At 40.3% G+C, this 19,334-nt stretch overlaps 1 protein-coding gene across 1 annotated transcript in view; it reads left to right on the top strand.

Annotated features, from left to right (window-relative positions):
- Positions 1-19,334, top strand: part of UNC13C (unc-13 homolog C) — a 382,852-nt gene that overhangs the window by 28,836 nt on the left and 334,682 nt on the right. The window contains exons 2-3 of the mRNA XM_039492380.1: positions 13,332-13,354; positions 13,899-13,963. Of these exons, the coding sequence (XP_039348314.1) occupies positions 13,332-13,354; positions 13,899-13,963 (88 nt within the window). The remainder of the gene's footprint in view (positions 1-13,331; positions 13,355-13,898; positions 13,964-19,334) is intronic.

A 19,334-nucleotide genomic window follows, 5' to 3' on the forward strand; every position in this document is an offset into this window, starting at 1 on the left:
CATAAGAGCACATTGTGATGCATGGGAGTAAAGGGTAACATTTTCAAAAACGTCTAATCCCATTTCAGAAGTGACTTGTGCACTTTGGATCCTAACTCCTATTGCCCTAGGGTCATAAATATCTTACGCATTTTAGAAAATTTTACCAATATCATGAATCTCCCATATGTGTCAGATTCCCCATGTGCTGTGAAATGTAGGAGTAAATTGTCCTTCAATAACATGGATAATGCTTTAGAGCCAAAAACTGTTGGAATAACTTTGCACTTAATTTTCATAGATTTTAAGGTCTGACAAGACTATTTTGCTCATCAGGTCTGACGTGCTTCGTAACACTGGCCAGGGAATTTCACCCGAAAGCTTACTAGTCAGGGCCGTGAAAAGTCAATCAGCAATGGCCAGATTTGCTAAGATATTTAAGATGCAGATAGGTACCCAAGTGCCATAGATTTCAATATAAGACTTAACCTGCTTAGGCACTTTAAAAAACCCACTAAGCACCTTGTTGTAGCTTTAGGCTCTTAAATATCTTTATAAATTTGACCCAATGTGCTCTGCCTGGGGATCAAACCCATGACTTCAATACTATTAGCACCAGGCTGCAACTGGCTGAGCTAGCCAGTCCACAATTGTAAAAGGAATACTTTAGGCATCAAGGGGAGAATGGATCTCCTAGCTGAAAAATTCACAAATAAACCACTTATTTTTACTATATACTTTTTCTAGCTATACATTCATTCTTAATGAAAGAAGCAAAGAAATGATAATATGGGGTATTGATTTCCTCTCTATGGCTGCTGAATTGCAATGTTCAGGCTGTGTGTTCTTATTATACATACTTCTGACATCTGTCTAAACTTTAGAGTGGTTCTCAACCAGGAGTCCAGGGCCCCCTTGGGGGCAGAGCCGCCCAGAGGGGGGGGGCAAGTGGGGCAATTTGCCCCAGGCCCCGCAGGGGCCCTATGAGCCCTGGCCAAGAATCCCCTCCCTGGCTAGAGGCACCTTTTTTAATTTTTACTCAGCCAGCGGTGGTCCGGGTCTTCGGTGGCACTTCGTGGTGGGCCCTTCACTTGCTCTAGGTCTTTGGCTGCACTTTGACAGTGGGTCCTTCAGTGCTGCTGAAGATGCGGAGCGAGTGAAAGACCCGCTTCTGCAGGCTCGGAGCGCCGCCCGGTGAGTACAAGCGCCGCAGCGGGTGGTGCCTTTTTTTATGTCTGCTCCCCCGCTTTGCCCCAGGCCCCCTGAATCCTCTGGGCAGCCTTGCTCAGGGGCCACGAGCAGGTTTCGGGTGGCTGCCAAGCAGGGCTGTCATTAGGCTCTCTGGGGCCCAGGGTAGTAAACTGAAGCCCTACTGCATGGGGCTGAATCCCAGGGCCCTGAGCCCTGCCACCCAGGGCTGAAGCCAAAGCCTGAGCAATTTAACTTCACAGGGTCCCCTGTGGCTTGGGACCAAGGCAATTGATCCCTTACAGATGAAAGGGAGTAAAGACTATCCATGGATTCCTCATGGAAGAAATACCAGTATTAAAAACAGCTTTGTTGTTATGTAAATGTTTAAATCATATTAACATAGAATATCAGGGTTGGAAAGGACCTCAGGAAGTCATCTAGTCCAACCCCCTTCTCAAAGCAGGACCAATCCCCAGACAGATTTTTACCCTGTTTCCCTAAATGGCCCCCTTAAGGATTGAATGTATAGCCCTGGATTTAGCAGGCTAATGCTCAAACCACTGAGCTATCCCTGCCCAACATTGTTTAATGGTTTGAAAGGTAACTCTGATCTGTCTAGTTCCTCCCTGTAAAATATCAAAACATTCAATTGAAATATTTAAATTTAAGGGTCAGTTAAGTCCTTTTCTTCTGATCATCCACAGCCTTGTAAAGATGTGATATTAGACCCAGTTACCTAGTTCAATCTAATTAACACCTTCTAAAATTTATGTCAAGGCAAGGCCTACTGCTCCCCTTTAGGTTTTAATTCAAGCATTTTAACACATGCCAAAGTAGAACTGTTTTGTCTTGACAAGTACTTTAGTAAGTGTTCATTAGGTCTAGCTCAATAATGTGATCTATCATCACACCTTTAAAACCTACTCTAAACTAGACCTCAACCTCTTCTCCTCTGCTCTTCTGAGGCCTGGCCTACACTAGAAAATAAGGTCAGTTTAACTACGTCACTGTGAAAAATCCACAGTGCAGTATAGTTAAGCTAACATAAATCTTTATGTAGACAGTGCTAGACTGATGAAGGAATTCTTCTGTCAACCTAGCTACTACCTCTTGGGGAGGTGGATTACCTACGTTGATGGGAGAGCCCCTCCTGTTGGTGTAGGTAATGTCTACACCACAGTGCTGCAGCTGTGCCACTATGATGTTTCAAGTGTAAACAAGCCCTAAATCAATGAAAGAATTCTTCCGTTGGTCTAGTTACCTCCTCTTAGGGAGGTGAATTACCTAGACCAATGGCAGAATCCTTCCTGTCAGCATAAGTAGTGTCTACATTGAAGCACTACAGCTATGTCACTGTAGCGTTTTAAGTATGTGTGGGGTGGGAGGGAGTACCAAGTAAAAAAGGCATAAATTTTCCTGAACTTGTGAAAGAGAGGTGCAAGGGGGGAGCAGAGTGATGACAGCATGTTTCCCTCCCTCCTGCGAGGCAGTGCAAACTCATGCATATCAACTCCAGGCAGTCAAGGCTTGACAGGTATTCAGGCAACATAGTCAGGGAGCACCAGTACTTAGTGGAAAGCTTATGTCCGAATCAGGCAGATGGCCATATGGATAGGCACATGGAAATTAATGCTTATCAGCATTAACTCTTGCTCTCTACTCACTCTATCAACTCTTGGCAAATGGAATATTGCACAGCAGAGCTGCTTCTAATAGAGCTGGAATGCCTGTGGGTAAGGGAGGCCGGATGGCACTGGTTCACTGAGTGGAGGAACTGAAAGATGTGCTATGGATCATCAAGCTCCATGGGATATGCAGGCCAGTCACTCTGCCTCTGCTGCAGGACTTCAGACCTCTCCCCATAAGGGAATATTTTGGCTGAATCTCAGGGTATGTCTACACTGCAATGTCATCCCCTGGTTAGTAGAACTTGAATTAGAAGACTCTGGGTTTGTTAGCCTAGAGTTTGAGTGTCTACACTCATTTATAACTCCAGGTGAGGAATTGTTGAACCCCAAGTCCCAAGCTGAGCTTCCAGCATCTATACTGTGTTATCCAGGCCTGAGTCCATTCACCCATATCCCAGACTTTCTATTACTTTCCCCAAAAAAGGCCGTACCTCTTAGTTTGTGGTGCAGTGTGGAAAAACTTAACTGTCCAGAGGACAAAGGAAGTTGGTCTGTAGACTTGTGGGATGCCTTTGGTGGAATCCCAGAGCACAAGTCCAGTGAGGTTGTGTCTACATTGCAAACCAACAGAGTTTGAACCCTCGATCCTGGTTTGGACCCTCCACCCCCATGGGGTTCTTGAGCCCTGCATCTAAGTGCTTAGTTAACACAATTTGTGTGTAGATGGAAGGGGGGGATTAGGCTTGAGCCTGGGATGGAACCTTTGATTTATCATGCTACGTAGATATACTCTGAGATTAAAGCTGTGGATTATCTGGAGGAGATTTTCCCCTTCAGTGGGTTCCTTTGTGCAAGGAAATAATTAATGGAGTAGTGTTTATGCAATGTTTAGTGACAGTCATTCAATTGCTCTATCACAGGGAGTATACTGTGAATCCCAACACATGCAGCAGGTTAGGAAGAGTCAAGCTAGCCATCTGTACAGCAAGCACAATTTGATAAATAAACAAGGAGTGGAATTGGCATTAATTGTAGAGGTAGACACTTCTCCAGTGAGGAGCCTTCTAGGCAGAAAACAACTGAAAAGAAGTAGGGAAATTATTTCAAGAGATACAATGGCAGTCCAAAGCATGGACAAATGTGGGCAGTGCCCAGGTTATGATAGTTACCCCAAGTAGCTGCTGGTGTATGCTTTAGGGCCTGATTTACCATTAGAGTTTTATGAAATCAATGAATTACATCAGTGTAAAATTGGAATAAAACAGTGGTGAATCTGAAACATACATTTTGTGTATTAATTTTAAATATATATATAGTGTACTTGATACAATATCTCTGGGCATACATAATATGTAATTTTAAAAGCATTTTAAAATACACCCCCCCACACACCGCCCCCGGCCATGAGTTCCCAAAGTATTAAGTACAATAAAAGAAAAATAACTCCCTTCAGGCAAAAGCCAGAGAAAAGGTGTGGGCTATAATGGTTGACAAACTCGGATTCCATTGGGCTATTCCATTGCAGAATAGGATCCTCTGCTGAGAATGCTCTGACTTGAGCCTCTGGACATTCAGTCCAGGGACTGTTAGTTCAAGAACCCTGGTTGATTTCAATTGACACTGTGGATTGCAGGGAAACAGGGACTCATAAATTAGTTTATAGATCCAATTCAGTACCTTGAACTCAACTCAGAAGTTGTCAAGGTACCGGTTTAAATGTTCCCTGAAATAAACACTACCAAGCAGATGGGAAGCCACATTCTGGACTGGTTGTAGCCTCTGAGCAATCATCAGTGTTCCTCCTATGCAGAAAGCATTGCAGAAATCCAATCTGGAAGTCACAAAGGCACGAAGAACTGTGCCAGGCTCCAGATCCAAAATCACAGTTGCCATATGAGACCTATGGAAGAAGGTACTTGTGGCCATTCATAGCATTTTGGATCAGCCAGAGAGCTGAAAGCATTCCCAAACAGTGAACCTATTAGATGAAGGTTTAACAAATCCCCTCACTTCAGATGCCAGAAACCATCCCTGCCATGCCCATAAGATCCCTCTGTTAACCAACTAGCATCATCTGTTTTATCTGGATTAAGGTTCAGCCAGGTCACTTTCATTTAAGTCCCAGCTTTGGCTGGGCACAGGGAAAACAAAGAATTACACCATATGTTCTGATAACATAGTTATATGATTGGTTTTCTCCTGGAGCAGAAGTACTGCAGATTCTGTAGTTACCTTGTAATTGGTTACTATCTACTTCATTAGTTTGGGTTCACATATATTTTCTTCTTCGCTGATATTTTCTTCTTCTGCAGGGTGGACACTGTGGGCTTGTCTAGATGGAGAGTTAGTGCATGGCAAGCTGGGGTTTAAATCGACAGTGCTGGGGTTTAAATCGACAGTGCACAAGCGTGCTGCACGTTAATAGGTCATGTGGACCCTGCTACCATGCACTAAAAGTTCTCTAGTGAACTTTTATCTATTTCTGTTTCAGATCAGAGCAGTTCAAAGTGCACCATAGGGAAACTGTGGTGTGTGGTATAGGGGTCCACATGGCTAGTTAGTGTATGGAAAACTACTATGCGGTAGGCGTAGCACATACTAACTCTCCGTGTTGACAAGCCTATCGTTTGAACTAGTATGACTTGTTTTCCTTCCAACGACATCTTTGTTTTCTGCCTGTATTAGGTTAAACATCAGGTTGAGGATTTGTTCAGTTTCTTAAGGCCCAGCCATGTGTGGTACAGCCCCATGTCTGATATTGGCTCCTTGCTTATAATACCTATCTAGTATAAAAACTGTTTGAATTGAAAGGCAAGCAAAGCGAATTTCAGGTAGGGCTCATCCCCTTCTCTGCCAAGTCATGCCTGCCAGGGAAACGTTTATACCTGGCTCATAAAAATACTTTGAAAGAGAAGACTTTTTGAACTTTTGTATAATATAAAAAAATTATGCCCTGGAGGATACTCCAGACTCCCTGCCTTATGAAAAAGTCCTATAGAGTTGAATACAGAATGATGGGCCTTCTGTAAGTTTCTGTAGATCCTTGCCTCCAGTCCTGACTTTATGCCACATAAAAGGGGCCCAAAACCCTATATATGAAAGGAAGAGAAGGGAAAAGTCTTCCAGTGCAAGTGCAGTGGAAGACAGTCACAGGGCAGCCTCTGGAGAACCCCTTCACAAGCCCTAGAATTGGCTGTGTATTGGGGGCATTAGGGGCATGTTGAGGGCCAGGCAACAGTACACAGTGCTGCAGATATTCTGGACAGCACTACATGGGAGCCATAACTTAGGCTAAGCCTCCCCGGCGCAAGCTCCACCAACCCGCTGCCGGACACCTGGGCTGTGGTGGCCACACCTCTTCCCCTCCCTGCTCCACTCTGTTGCCAAAGCCTTTCACCACTGCCTACCCCCTGCCGGAGTCTTTCATTGCATCTGGGAAAAGTCTCTGGCCAGGGTAAGGCAGCGGGACACTACACAGCTAAGAATAACAGTGTAGATGTGAGAGGCACTGCTTGGGTGTGTAGAGAGCTGTGTAAGGTATGTATCTTAGGGGTCAGGATAGGGCACTCTACTCCCCTAATCCATGCTTCACCGTCTACACTGCTATTTATAACTGTGCTAACTGGGTGGGCATTGTCAACACACCACCATATGTGTAGACCTACCCTAAGAGGCGTAGGGTACAATCTCACCCATGTAACCTAGCCGAGAGTTGTATCCGTAGACATTTATATAGCAGAAGAATATAGAATTCTGTAGGATGGCTTTACAAAAATCTATGAAAGGAAACCACTCTCTCTATTAAATTCTATAGGCTTTTTGAGTAATGTCTCTAGACAGCTTTTAGTTTCAGCCTGTAAATTCATAGAGACTCATCTATAAAGCAGTGGTTCTCAACCAGGGGTCTGGGGCCCCTTGGAGGGCTGTGAGCATGTTTCAGAGGGTCTACCAAGCAGGGCCGGCATTAGACTTGCTGGGGCCCAGAGCAGAAAGCGAAAGCCCCAACACCTGGGGCGGGAGCCCGGGGTTCCGAGCCCTGCCACGATGGGCTAAAGCTTCGTGGGATTCCCTGTGGTGTGCGGGCCCAAGCAGTTGCCCTGCTTGCTACCTCCTAATGCTGGTCCTGGCTTTTGTATGCAGAAAAACCCTTGTGGCTCAAGTGGGCCATGGAGCTTTTCTGGCGTGTTGGGGGCCCTCAGAAAGAAAGAGGTTGAGAACCCCTGCTGTAGAGGATACAAGCTTTATTTTCCCCTTCTCGTGTGCAAACCAGTCACTTCATACATTGTGCTATATAAACTTTCAGGCACTGGCCCACTTTGGGGGAAATCCTGGATTCCTGCTGCCACACACCTTTATCTCTCTCACATGCTTAACGACAAGTCCAGTGCTTGCAAGATCAGCCAGCTCTGCTGACCAGTGCAAAGGGTGGAGGTCCATGAACCTTCTTTAAAATCAGTTTGGGTTGGCAGTGCCAGCCGAGAGCCGTTCTTGTGCTCAGGGGACCATCCATACGCCTTGTCCATCTGCACAGGAGTCAGTCACTGGACAGAATATTTTTAGGAACAAAGAATTTCATGAAGCATATTCCGTGTATGCTTATTTGGCAGATGGTATCTTTTCCTTGGTTTAGTTTACATGGGAAAACAGCTAAATACAGTGTATTTCCAGGACCCTTTCTCCTCCCCTCTGTGTCCATGAACAACTCTAGTGCATGGAGTTTTATCACTGAACATAATTCCCTCTCAGAATCAAATTATTGGCAAGTCCGACTTTGGTTCTCAATCTTAACATGCTGCAGGCATCTGAGACCAGGAACTTTTGTGTTTCAGGTTTTCTTGAGAATGTTGCTTTGGAGTGGCATGAAAGCAAATGGCACTCAGTAGGAGGATATGCCCCCATTTACCTCTGTTCTGTTTACACTTAAATTAGCTCTTGAACACATCTACGCCTACTTCATTAAAGCACCATTGCAGCCAAATGCAAATTGAATTGGACCCAATTATTTTCTTTTTTTTAAATGCATATTATTTGATAGACCAGATTGTTGGCTGATGTAAACAGTTATGGCAGGTTACACCAGTTGACGATTAGGCCCACACATCTTTTGTTTGTTTTTCTAATCTACTAGGTCCAAGGATAAGTGGTTGCACATTATCTACAGATATTTTTTTAAATGAATCTAAAGATATACTGCTTGCCTTCCCCAAATAAGGTGAGGTAGTTTTGACTCTTTAGTGCTCAAGTGATTTCTCCTAAGGCCTTCCATAAACACTTGCACCTTAAACATATGCCATGAAATCTATTCAGGCAGCTGCCCAGGAGCTAATTAAACCCTGCCCATGCCACTGAAGTCAGATCACATTACTGCAAAGAATAAATTACTTATATTTTCTATTAATCAGATTTTTTTCTTTTAATTTCCTTATGTTCCTTAAAATTAAATGTCTTTCATCTGCTCAAAAGTACAATTTACCTGAGCTGAAGGTGGTCTGTAAATGAAATGCTAAATATTTCATTTGTTTCAAATTATCCTTCTGACATTTTCTTTGCTGCATAAAATTATGAGATGAATAAATGTAGATACTTTAAATATGTTTTTTTTTAGAAATAATACAATCCTAGAAGTATCACTTAAGAACCTATTTGCTGGTGCTGGAAATGACCACTTGGCTATCTACATTAAAAATTTTGCAAAACCATACATGTTACAAATTGTCCTGCTTAATAAATTGTATGAAAAGAAGAAAGCAAATTAATTACAAAAGCCATTTAAATGGTTTCATGTAAATATATGTCTCATGGTTAAGTTTGAAATCTGTATATTTTTGGCACTTTTAAAAATTATAATGTACTTAAAATCTGCTTCAAACATATATAAAACTGAGATACTACTTATTTGATTTATACAATAGATTTCTTCAACCAGGAATTGAGGCAGAATATTACTTGCATAGTTAAGGGATCAGTTCTGCATTCCTTTTGCACTTAAGCTCGCAGTGATTTTACTGAGCGTTTCAGATGCATAGGGAATGCAGGATCAGGCCCTACGATTTCTAGTAGCAAATGGATTGCAATTGAACGATAACTTTGGGTCTCCATCCTGCCCCCCTTCAAATCAATGGTCAAAATCTTAATGAACCTGAAGTGCACAACAACCATTGTGTGCGTGCATGTGTAATTAAAAAATAATCTAGACTAGAGGATCACAGTGATCCCTTCTGCCTTTTATAATTTATGGCCTTCTCCCCACTGCTTCCCTCTTGTCAGAATTGGGAATGAGTAATGAAACCTAGCCATTGAAATCAGCCATTGAAATTAGCCTATTGGATAAGAATTGCTGCTTAATATTGGGCATACTACAGAAATTGGAGGGCTGGTATAAATAAGATGTTATGATAATCCTATTAAATGCTTTAGCTTCTATCCTAAGAAAGTAAAGATTGGTTACAGTGTCAGGAAAGAGCTTCGTAAACGATAACAGGGAAAACCAAGTGTGTCCTGTGAAAATTGGTTTCTGAATAGAAATAAGGATTTTGTCCACTGGGACAAAACGTAATTGTGTGCTATCTGAACAGTTCCTGGTTCCAGCGATCTGATACCTTACTGTTATAATTAAAAAGGATTAGCTTTTTTGTTGTGTGTGTGTGTGTGTGTGTGTGCGCGCACGCGCATGCGGGGGGACTTTAAATTTAGCCTTGAGTTAAAAGAACAGTTTTCTTGTTTTCTTTTTCCCATCTTGCTTGCTGGGAAGTCCAATATAATTGGCCCTGAAGGGAGCTTTCAGTTATATCCTAAAATGGACTCAGCTTACTCGCTAGTATGCTCTGCTTTACAAACCACCGTTGCTTGGGAGGATGTTAAAGAAAAATTGTCTGTAAATAAATGGATTTAGTTTTCCCTTCTATGAGTCCATGAGCCCAAATCTGAACATTTCTATGCAGCAGGACAGTATACCTCAGAGAATGGTAATGAGTTATGGAGTTTATTACCCTTACAATAGGTCAGTAGTGCAAGTCTAGCCCTAATAGGTAATGATGAAAACTTACTATCTGATAGACATTCAGTGGTTTACAGCTCTAGGAAACTCTGGTATCAGTACAGCTGCTGGTGGATAAGTTTCAGAGTAGCAGCCGTGTTAGTCTGTATCCACAAAAAGAACAGGAGTACTTGTGGGACCTTAGAGACTAACAACTTTATTTGCGCATAAGCTTTGGATAAGTGTGTCTATCACAAAGCACACACCATACTTGCTATTAATTAGAACACTTTTTAGGGAAAAACAAACACCCCAGAGAGCCCAAACACTGAACTATCCCCCTCTCACCCATAAAGGTTAACCTTCAAATCTAAGGTTGAGTCTCATCAGTGGGGGTAGGGTGGTGGAATGTGAAGCACTTTGCATTGCTAGCCGCTCGTGCACTACTAGGTATGTGGTGAAAGAGAGGTCAGCTATGCCCAGCGCTGCCAATCAAACATCTTTCACAAATACAAATTTCTCATTAATATAACAGAGAGAGTTAATTTCTATAGATGAGCTGGGTAAGTGAGATAACTTTGGGACTAAAATGCTAGTCCAAGACTTCTGAAAAAACTGAGCCTGTGAAGTGAGAGAAGCGGCAGGGCAGTTCATATTGTTGCAGTTAAACGGCCAAATTCACAGTTGGCATAAGGAGTCAACGTTGGTTCAGACACACTGCTTATGTGTGTTTGTAATCAAGCGTGTAGTTATGAAGGGAACAATTATGGTGGGTGGATGCCCTGAGAGCTCCGATATGTGTGGCTAATATTCTTCTCTTGTTTAGTGGTGTTTTGTGTATTTGATTAATCATGCAAACACATTGTTTCTGTACAAAAGTCAAGAAATTTGGAGTTGAGTGCCATGGCAACCTTTACTATCCCCCCTTTTGTACACATGCTTTATGATAGGATTGCTTGTATCATAGAATATCAGGGTTGGAAGGGACCTCAGGAGGTCATCTAGTCCAACCCCTTGTAATATGTGAGAGAGTGGAACTAAGAGCTGCAGTATGGTGCCAGAGAGCCTTGTTCTATGGACTCTAACTACTAACAAGAGATGGGTCAGAGCGGAAAACCTTGCATCTGGACTTGAGCTTCCTGAGAATTCAGGTATCAGAGGGGTAGCCGTGTTAGTCTGGATCTGTAAAAGCAGCAAAGAGTCCTGTGGCACCTTATAGACTAACCGACGTATTGGAGCATGAGCTTTCGTGGGTGAAACCCACTTCAGTGGGTATTCACGGCATCCGACAAAGTGGGTATTCACCCACGAAAGCTCATGCTCCAATACGTCGGTTAGTCTATAAGGTGCCACAGGACTCTTTGCTGCTTTCTGAGAATTCAGGTTTGGCTCAGGCATGTCTCTACTACTAATCAGGCTCAAACATATTTGAATGTTAAAATCAAACATAATCAGACGGCTTAGACTATCTAAACAACTAGACGGACATGGCTGCCTTTGGCCTCCATCATGCAGACACCTAAGCACATGCTTAACTTTAAGCACGTGAGTTGTTCCATTTAAATCAATGGACTTAAAGCATGGGTATGTTTTCAGGATGGGGACCTTTAATTGCACCTTCCTGTGACTACCACACTGTCTGTGCTAATACAGCTGCATTATATGTATTTGCGTTTGAGCTACTGTGTAGAAGCTATATTGGCTTTGAAACACAGAATACGGTAACTCCTCACTTAACGTTGTAGTTATGTTCCTGAAAAATGCAACTTTAAGCAAAATGATGTTAAGCGAAAATGAGGGGGTTGGGTTCCAGGGAAATTTTTTTTCACCAGACCAAAGACCACACACACACACACACACACACACACACACACACACACACACACACGTTTTAAAAACAAACAATGTAATACTGGTACACAGTGATGATGATTGTGAAGCTTGGTTGAGGTGGAGAAGTCAGAGGGTGAGATATTTCCCTTACTGCTAAATGATGAACTGGCAATTGGCTGAGCCCTCAAGGGTTAACTCTCTCACTCTGGAAAGCAGCAGGAATGGAGGGAGATATGTTCATTTCCCTTAAGTACACTGTCTTGTTAATTAGATCAGCTTGCTGAGACCACAGCTGCTGCAAGCTCCCTCCGTCCTGAGCCCTGATCTATGGAAGATGGGGTAAGCGGGGTGCAGGAGCAGGGGGGAGGAGGACACCTTGACATTAGCCCCCCTCTTCCTTCCCTTCCCCTCCACCCAGCACAGTAAGCAGGAGTCTCAGGGAGCAGCTCCAAGGCAGAGGGCAGGAGCAGCACATGGCAGTGGGGGGAGGAACACAGCTGAACTGCAGGCAGCTGTTGCACAGGGAACTTAGGGTCACGGGGAGCTGATAGGGGGCTGCCGGTCCACCCTGGTTCCAAGCCCCCACCAGCTAGCTGCAAGGGGCTGCTCTTCCTGCAAGCAGTAGACAAAGCAGGCAGCTGCCAAACGAGGACGTTAGAAGGGAGCATTGCACAACTTTAAACGAGCATGTTCCCCAATTGATCAGCAACGTAACAAAGAAACAACGTTAACCAGGATGACTTTAAGTGAGGAGTTACAGTATGTCTAAAATGTGAGGGATAGTTTTGTAGTGATATCATGCTGAGCACTGCTTATTCTATAGAAAAAAATCCTAATGATTTAGAGGGCACATATAAAATGTGCATACTCCTTGGAAAAAATAATGCAAAGTTTGTGAAGGTGACAATTATAACAATGCAAGTTTATTAGCTACCTAATACATAATACAAATTTTGTGTGTGTAAAAGATAAATTTATTGATGGAAAGATGTGATATACATAATTTATTACAAGGAAACAATAAGCATTTTAAATATCTAAAAAAAGAAATAAATGTACATTTTCCATTGTAAATGTTTTATATCTGATGCTGGACATGAAGAATACTGTATGACCATGAAACTGATTGTATGATATATAATACATTTCAAATGCACACGATTAAATTATGATAGTGATTATTGGCCTTCCTTTTTTAGTTTCCTGTGTCTGCATGGTAGAACAGAATAGTTAGAATATAATAATTTTAATATGCCCATTAAATGCCTGAAGAGCAGTTTTATTTTTCTTTGCGAACAAAGCCTTACTCTAAATCCGAAATCACCACTTTTTATGACCATTCTTAAAAACCACTTATGGCCACTACCTTAATAAAATACATTTGCTAATACTAATGAATGCAAAGGTATGAGAACTGGACATTAGATTTGAACAGCATTAAGTGCTAGTTTATAAGATAACCATAAACATCTTTAACGACTAAAAAGTCTTGTGAGAGTAACTGTGGTTCATTATATATTAAAACATCTTTGCACTTGTCAAAGTATACTGTCATATCAATCATGTTAAAGAAAACTAAACATATATGTTACTCAGCTTCTGTTGTTCCTTTCATTTCTACTTTAGCAAGCTAGAATTGTAGGAGTTTTTTTCATAACTTTACACGTTTTCTTGGAGACTGTTTTATCTAACCTTTATTCCCCCTCTTCCTGGTTCTCTTTCAGATAGCAGTTCTGTGGATGAAAAGGTTTAAAATCACATATTTCCTTAAGGGGTTGTGTATTTTGTTGATGTTTGTTTGTGACTTATTTGATCTGTTTGGTTCCTTCATTTTAGTTGTGAAATGTGCATGTTTCCCAGCTTTCCATTCTTTTGTTCTCCTTTGAGTGTATTCCAGATGTGTTGCATTTATAAACAGGATAGCCTCACTGTTGTGCTTATCTTATGAAATCATAGTTGCCAACACAGGGGTCTGCTACTGTCAAACATGGTGTCTGGATTTTTGCCTCTGACTAGTTATCATCTACACTGCACATATTCTGGGATTTAAAGGGCAGCGATATTTGGGAGGCAATATCTGATATCTTCTCCAGGGTTTTACCAGTGTTTTTCACTAAATGCTGAATGCTAATCATATGTATTTCAAAGCAAAAATTAATGTAGCTTTGGCCTGGAGCTGACCCTGCTTGACATTTTTCATATTAGGTGTTATATGTACGATGCAGTTAAATTCTATCCAAAACCTCTTGGCAGAAACTGAGTAACTAAGCTTTTTTTATTCTTCATTAAAGGCTCGAATAGTAAGTGGAAGTTCTTTGGATGCTTCCAAGTTTTATGCAATCCAGGCATTTGGCGGGTAAGTACAGTTATGACCATGAACTTTGTTATATATGCAACACTGTTTCTTAATATTATTCTTAATATCACTCTCTGAAGTTTATAATTGTGTTCAAATGTCCTGAGAAAATTGAACTTTTGCATTGTAACAGGAATATGAAATAACAGATTTCACTATCCTACATCTTTTCCATAAGTCCTCCAAGACCAAAAAAAATTGATGAAATGTTCAGCTGGACAAGTTCACCAAGAATAAAAAAAAATCTGTTATTTCAAATCTTTATATATCAAATGTTCTTTTCAAACCCATATGTCATAGGTCTCACCCCCACTTAGAGCTGTTGGGTTCCAAGATGGGGACCTGCATGGACTCCCCTAAACTAAAATCCTAGTTTAGATCTGGTAAAAGCTGCCACCACCCAATAATGTACGTGTTTTGGGACACAGTCCTTCCCCAAAATCCTTGGGGATCCCAAGAGCCCCAAATCCATGGAGTTCTTACACCTAGGAGAAATAAACCATTCCCCCCTGCTTCCTCCCCCTCCCTTTTCCTAGGAGAGACACCGGGATCCAACTACAGAGGGATGCCGTCCTCCTCCCCTTTCCCTGAGAATTCACCCAAGGAAAGATCAACCAAGTCCTTAACAGAAAAGATTTATTAAAGAATAAAAAGAAAGTAAACTGTCTCTGTAATACCAAGATGGAACAATACACAGGGTCTAAACTTATCAATCTCTGGAGAGAATCCCCCCTCCTTTCTTTCTCAGTAAAAGCAATAACAGTACAGAATTAAAGAAATTCTATAGCAAAACACACAATTGCAAATACAGAAATAACAATATAAAAATACTAGTTCCCTTTCTAATACTCACTAGCTTGAATAGAAGAAATTATTGCAGAACTCTGAGAGGACTTGATTAAGACGTCTGGACTCCTTTAATTCCAACTAGCGAGTCACTCAAACAAAGGACACAGGAAAAAAAACTTCCCTCCACAGGGATTTTAAATTATCTTGTCCCTGATTGGTCCTCTGGTCAGGTGTTCACAGGTAGAAAAAAAAACCTTAACCCTGAACTAACTGTTTATGACACCATACAATATATTTCAGTCTTAAATCTTCATTTCAGAAAACTGACTGGCTTTGCAGTATGCTTCTAATATTTGAGATCAAGAAAATGACAGGAAAAGTGTGTTGTCTTGTTGCTGAAGAAAATGAACATGGCAGCTTACACATTTAAGTCTATCTTATTCTTTCTGGAGTCATCTTAAATTCCAGTCTAGGGACTTCCTTCTCCTTTTCCTTCTGTTTTGAATCCCATTCTTCACTTTGAGTTGCATACCTTTTCTTTAAAAAAAGTAATTTTACTGTGAAAGCATATGGATGCTGTATATCAGGTATACACTTCAAACTATCAAGAATTATACATTGTTCTTCTGCTAGTGTGGGCAGGCAGAGTTTTCCATGGTAACATTCTGCTTCAGATTTAAGGTACTGAGACAAAATTAGCTAATTTACCTTAAATGTTTCCCTTTGCTCTTCTTTGAGTTAAACTATATGATGTAGCCTAGATACTATTATTTTTTCACTTCAATTTCCTCTGCCTTCTTTTCTGGATACAAGGGAATAATTGAACTGCAGTTAATTTGTTTAATGTATTTCTCAGAATGCTGTAGAAAAAATAATTACAGTAACACTTAACTGCAGTAGTTAATTTTGTTTAGTTTACTTTATTATTATTGCTAGACAACTCTGTACAGATAAATGAGCATCATCTAACTTTGAATGGGTTAGGTAATTCCTGTAGTCTTTTTATCATGCTGTAGAAGTTGGGTTTTTTTTCTTTTGGGGCTGGTAATAATTCCACCAAGACAACAAAAAATAGTAGTGAATATTTAAAAATACAAGTAATTTTAAAAGAGAAACATCAAGGACAATTTTTGTTTATTTGAGGGAAATGATATCTTTAAGTTGATTGATAACAGGTGAAAGTTAAGGTTTTGTCAGGCCCATATCTCCTAATCAACCATTCTATCTATTTCATCTAATCTAATCTAATCTACCATGCCAAAACATCCTTCTTCTCAGATAGGGCTTTCCAGTGCTCTCCTGCATTGGCTCTTCCCATCTCTCTGAAATTCTGTAGGAGTTAGAAGCTGTGCTTATCTGATGACACTTTTGCTTTTGATACAAAGTCTGTCTCAGTCCAGTGGCCTGGCAACGCACTGGCTATGGAGGACCCCAGGGTACCTCAAAGGTGGAGACTAGCTTAGCACACCCAGATCTCTGTCCACAATGACCCTGCTTCTAGATACCATCTCCAGTTCCAGAGCTCGGTAGGTTGACAAATCATCTGATAGATCACTAGCCAGAAGATTTAGCCTACTTGTTGGCAGCGCTCAAAGAACTTAGGCTGGCGTGGGTGGAGAGTTGAAGTATCTTGGAAGTTCCAGACATGTAACAATTTGCAGAGATAAATAGCGGTGTTCAATTTTTGTGTGGACAATGTTTAAAAAAATCAGTCTGCAATTATTGCACAATTTTCAGCTTCATTATTTTGCAGCAGAGGATTGATATATTTACAGTAGATGACAAAAATGCCAAGATATTAAAATCTTATAAAAATGAATTGTTTCAGAGGAAAGATCTCTATTGCAGAGGCCACAAAACTCTTGACCAAACAAATCATATGCCACCAGGCTCATAAATGTTTGCTATTCTGGACTTTTAGAGAGTTTTAATTCACTTCTTTCTTTATTCTCGGCAGTATTTTGAGTGTTGGACAGCCTCCTGCATTCACCATCTGGATTCTATTATCTATTAGGCTGTATATAATTTTTCCCTGTGTTAATAGGACTACAGTAGGGCCTTGCTCTGTTTGTATATTGGAGATTATTGATGCTCACTGAGGTACCACTCGGAAGTAAAACTGGTAGAGAGAGCATATCTTTTGAGTTTTGACTGATATTAGTTTTGCAGTTCGATCTGGGAGAAATTCATCCTTAAACAAGTTGAGAACTCCCATTGTTTTCTAGATTTATGTGTGTGGTCATAGTAGTACAACTTCTACCAATTTCTTTCATATCATAAATATCTTGTTGTTTGGTGGGTGGTATGAGCAGATCTGGACTGGATTGTTTGATGACTAAAACAATACTTTGTCTAATATCTGGGCCTACACTTCAGTGTTGTGATGTTCTTTGTTTGTTCTAGTTGCTTCATCCTGACTTCCATATGCATAAAACGTCCCTAATGTTTACCTTATCTGAAAGTATACTGATTGTTTTTTCTGCATAGGAATAATATTATCTGAAGCAACTTTTTTTCTGTTGACACATCAGTGTCCTAAATACTTACCCTAAAGATTATTCCATGATGAATTAATTATCCATTAAAACATTTACCATAAACGTAATTATTCATCAGTGTCTGTGTTAATGTAACTCTTGGAGTAGACACTTCATTGAGAAGGTGTACTTTCATCAAGAGGTTAGAATAAAAAGAAAGCAATAGGATTGCAGTAAATTGTGTCATTGTGTACCATAAGGTATCATGTACATCATAATACAGAAGCTGATGCACACACACACACCCCACCCATTTAGAGGTTTTGGGTTTACTTTGCTTTTTGCAGTCATAATTAATTGAACAATAATGGACAGGGTTTTGCTGGAGCATCACATGATAGTTGGTTGCACTTTGTGTGGCTGATTTGCACTTATGTTAAGAACTCAGCATTGTTTATCATCAGTGTTACTTTGTTTATTCTTAGGACATGAAATGGATAATCATGATTAATGCCTGAGCAGTGAAATTGTTAGTGAATTTCCCCAAAAATTTCTTCATCATTATTATTAGTATACTCAATTCCAAATATAACACATAATGTTGATGGGAGGTGGCTGGGATCCCAAAATAAGTTATTTTAATCAATAGATATGTTACTTATAACTAAATGTGTGTTTAGCATCTCTCTGAAACAAGTACAGTTTCTTAGTATTTGCAGTTCAGAAACTTCTGTGTTTGTAGCCCCTTATTTCTCATCCATATTAATATCATATCTGAAATGTTACAAGTACATAACTAACATATTTATAAAATATACTTTAATAAAACTGAAGTTAATTTCTAATTCTCTTCATTTTCTCTTCTTTGGCACTGATCCTGCAGACACACATGGGCTTAATTTTCTTCATGTGAGTGGTCCTACTGAAGCCAATGGAACTGCTTATGTGTACAAGATTAAAGATACATATGAGGGTTTGTAGGATCTGTGCCTAAATTTGCATATTTTGTACATTTTTTCCCTGGCTCCTTTATCTTATGCACCTTCATTACTTGTTGGAAGGCAATTTTTTCCTTTACTGATACAGAATAACTTCCTTTGCTTATGAAGTAGGTCTTTCACCATTTTGAATAGTGCTATGAACCATTCAGGTGCCACTTAATTGCAAAGCATGCTCAGAAGATTTGTATTATGCTAATGCACAGCAGTTCTTTAATTAACTTTAACTTTAAAAGTGATCATCTTTTCCCACTCTTGACCTCCTTTGAATCTAGTCGATGTAGTTCATCTCCATGGCATTCATCGCTTCTGAAGGGTGATTTATTAACCATTTGTATGTTTCAGCTAATGGATATTTATTATATGGATTAATAAATAAGTGCTTAGCAGCTTTGGAAATTCACAGTTCCTGATACTAAAGTGTTTATTTTGAGAAGCAGTGTTAGCTTTTTTGTTTTGCATGTTCTCCTTCTCTTAAATATTCATCTCTGCACTCATCAATTGGAATCATGCTGTCACTTATCAGTGCAGATGGATGAACTATTCATAGCAAATAATTTATTCCATGAATGTAGTCCTTCTTTGTGGTTTGTGAATTTTTTATCAGACATTGATTTAACAAATGTGTTCATCATTCAGAAGTGTCGGACAAACGTACTTCAACCTAAGGGATGTTCATGAACTATTTGGTCTTCAGCTATTTGCTATTTGTTGTGATATACGAGTGGTCACATAACTCACATGGTATTGTTTCTGCTCCTTGATTGGATGGCTGAAAGTTTTATGAACAGAATGAGAAATTGGAGATTTTAAGGTGGCGATGCAAACACATTCTTGCACAATCACAGTCACACAAATATTCAAGACTTTTTTGCTTTCCACAAAAATCCTATGGAACAACACATCTCTTGTGCTGAATGTTCACAGAAAACAAGTGTAAGTGGTTGTGAATACTGTCAAATGTTTTGGTTTGAAATTATGTGTTTGAATACTTTCCTGAAGTATTTCCCCAGCTCTCATTTACTGTGGGAGTTCTTAGGTTTTAGCCTTTCTCAAGTTTTGTGGTATTATTCTAATGTGAATGTTTCACTTGTTCATTGCATATGA

Source organism: Mauremys reevesii, linkage group 10, assembly GCF_016161935.1.
Source record: "Mauremys reevesii isolate NIE-2019 linkage group 10, ASM1616193v1, whole genome shotgun sequence".
Taxonomy (NCBI): Eukaryota; Metazoa; Chordata; order Testudines; family Geoemydidae; genus Mauremys; species Mauremys reevesii.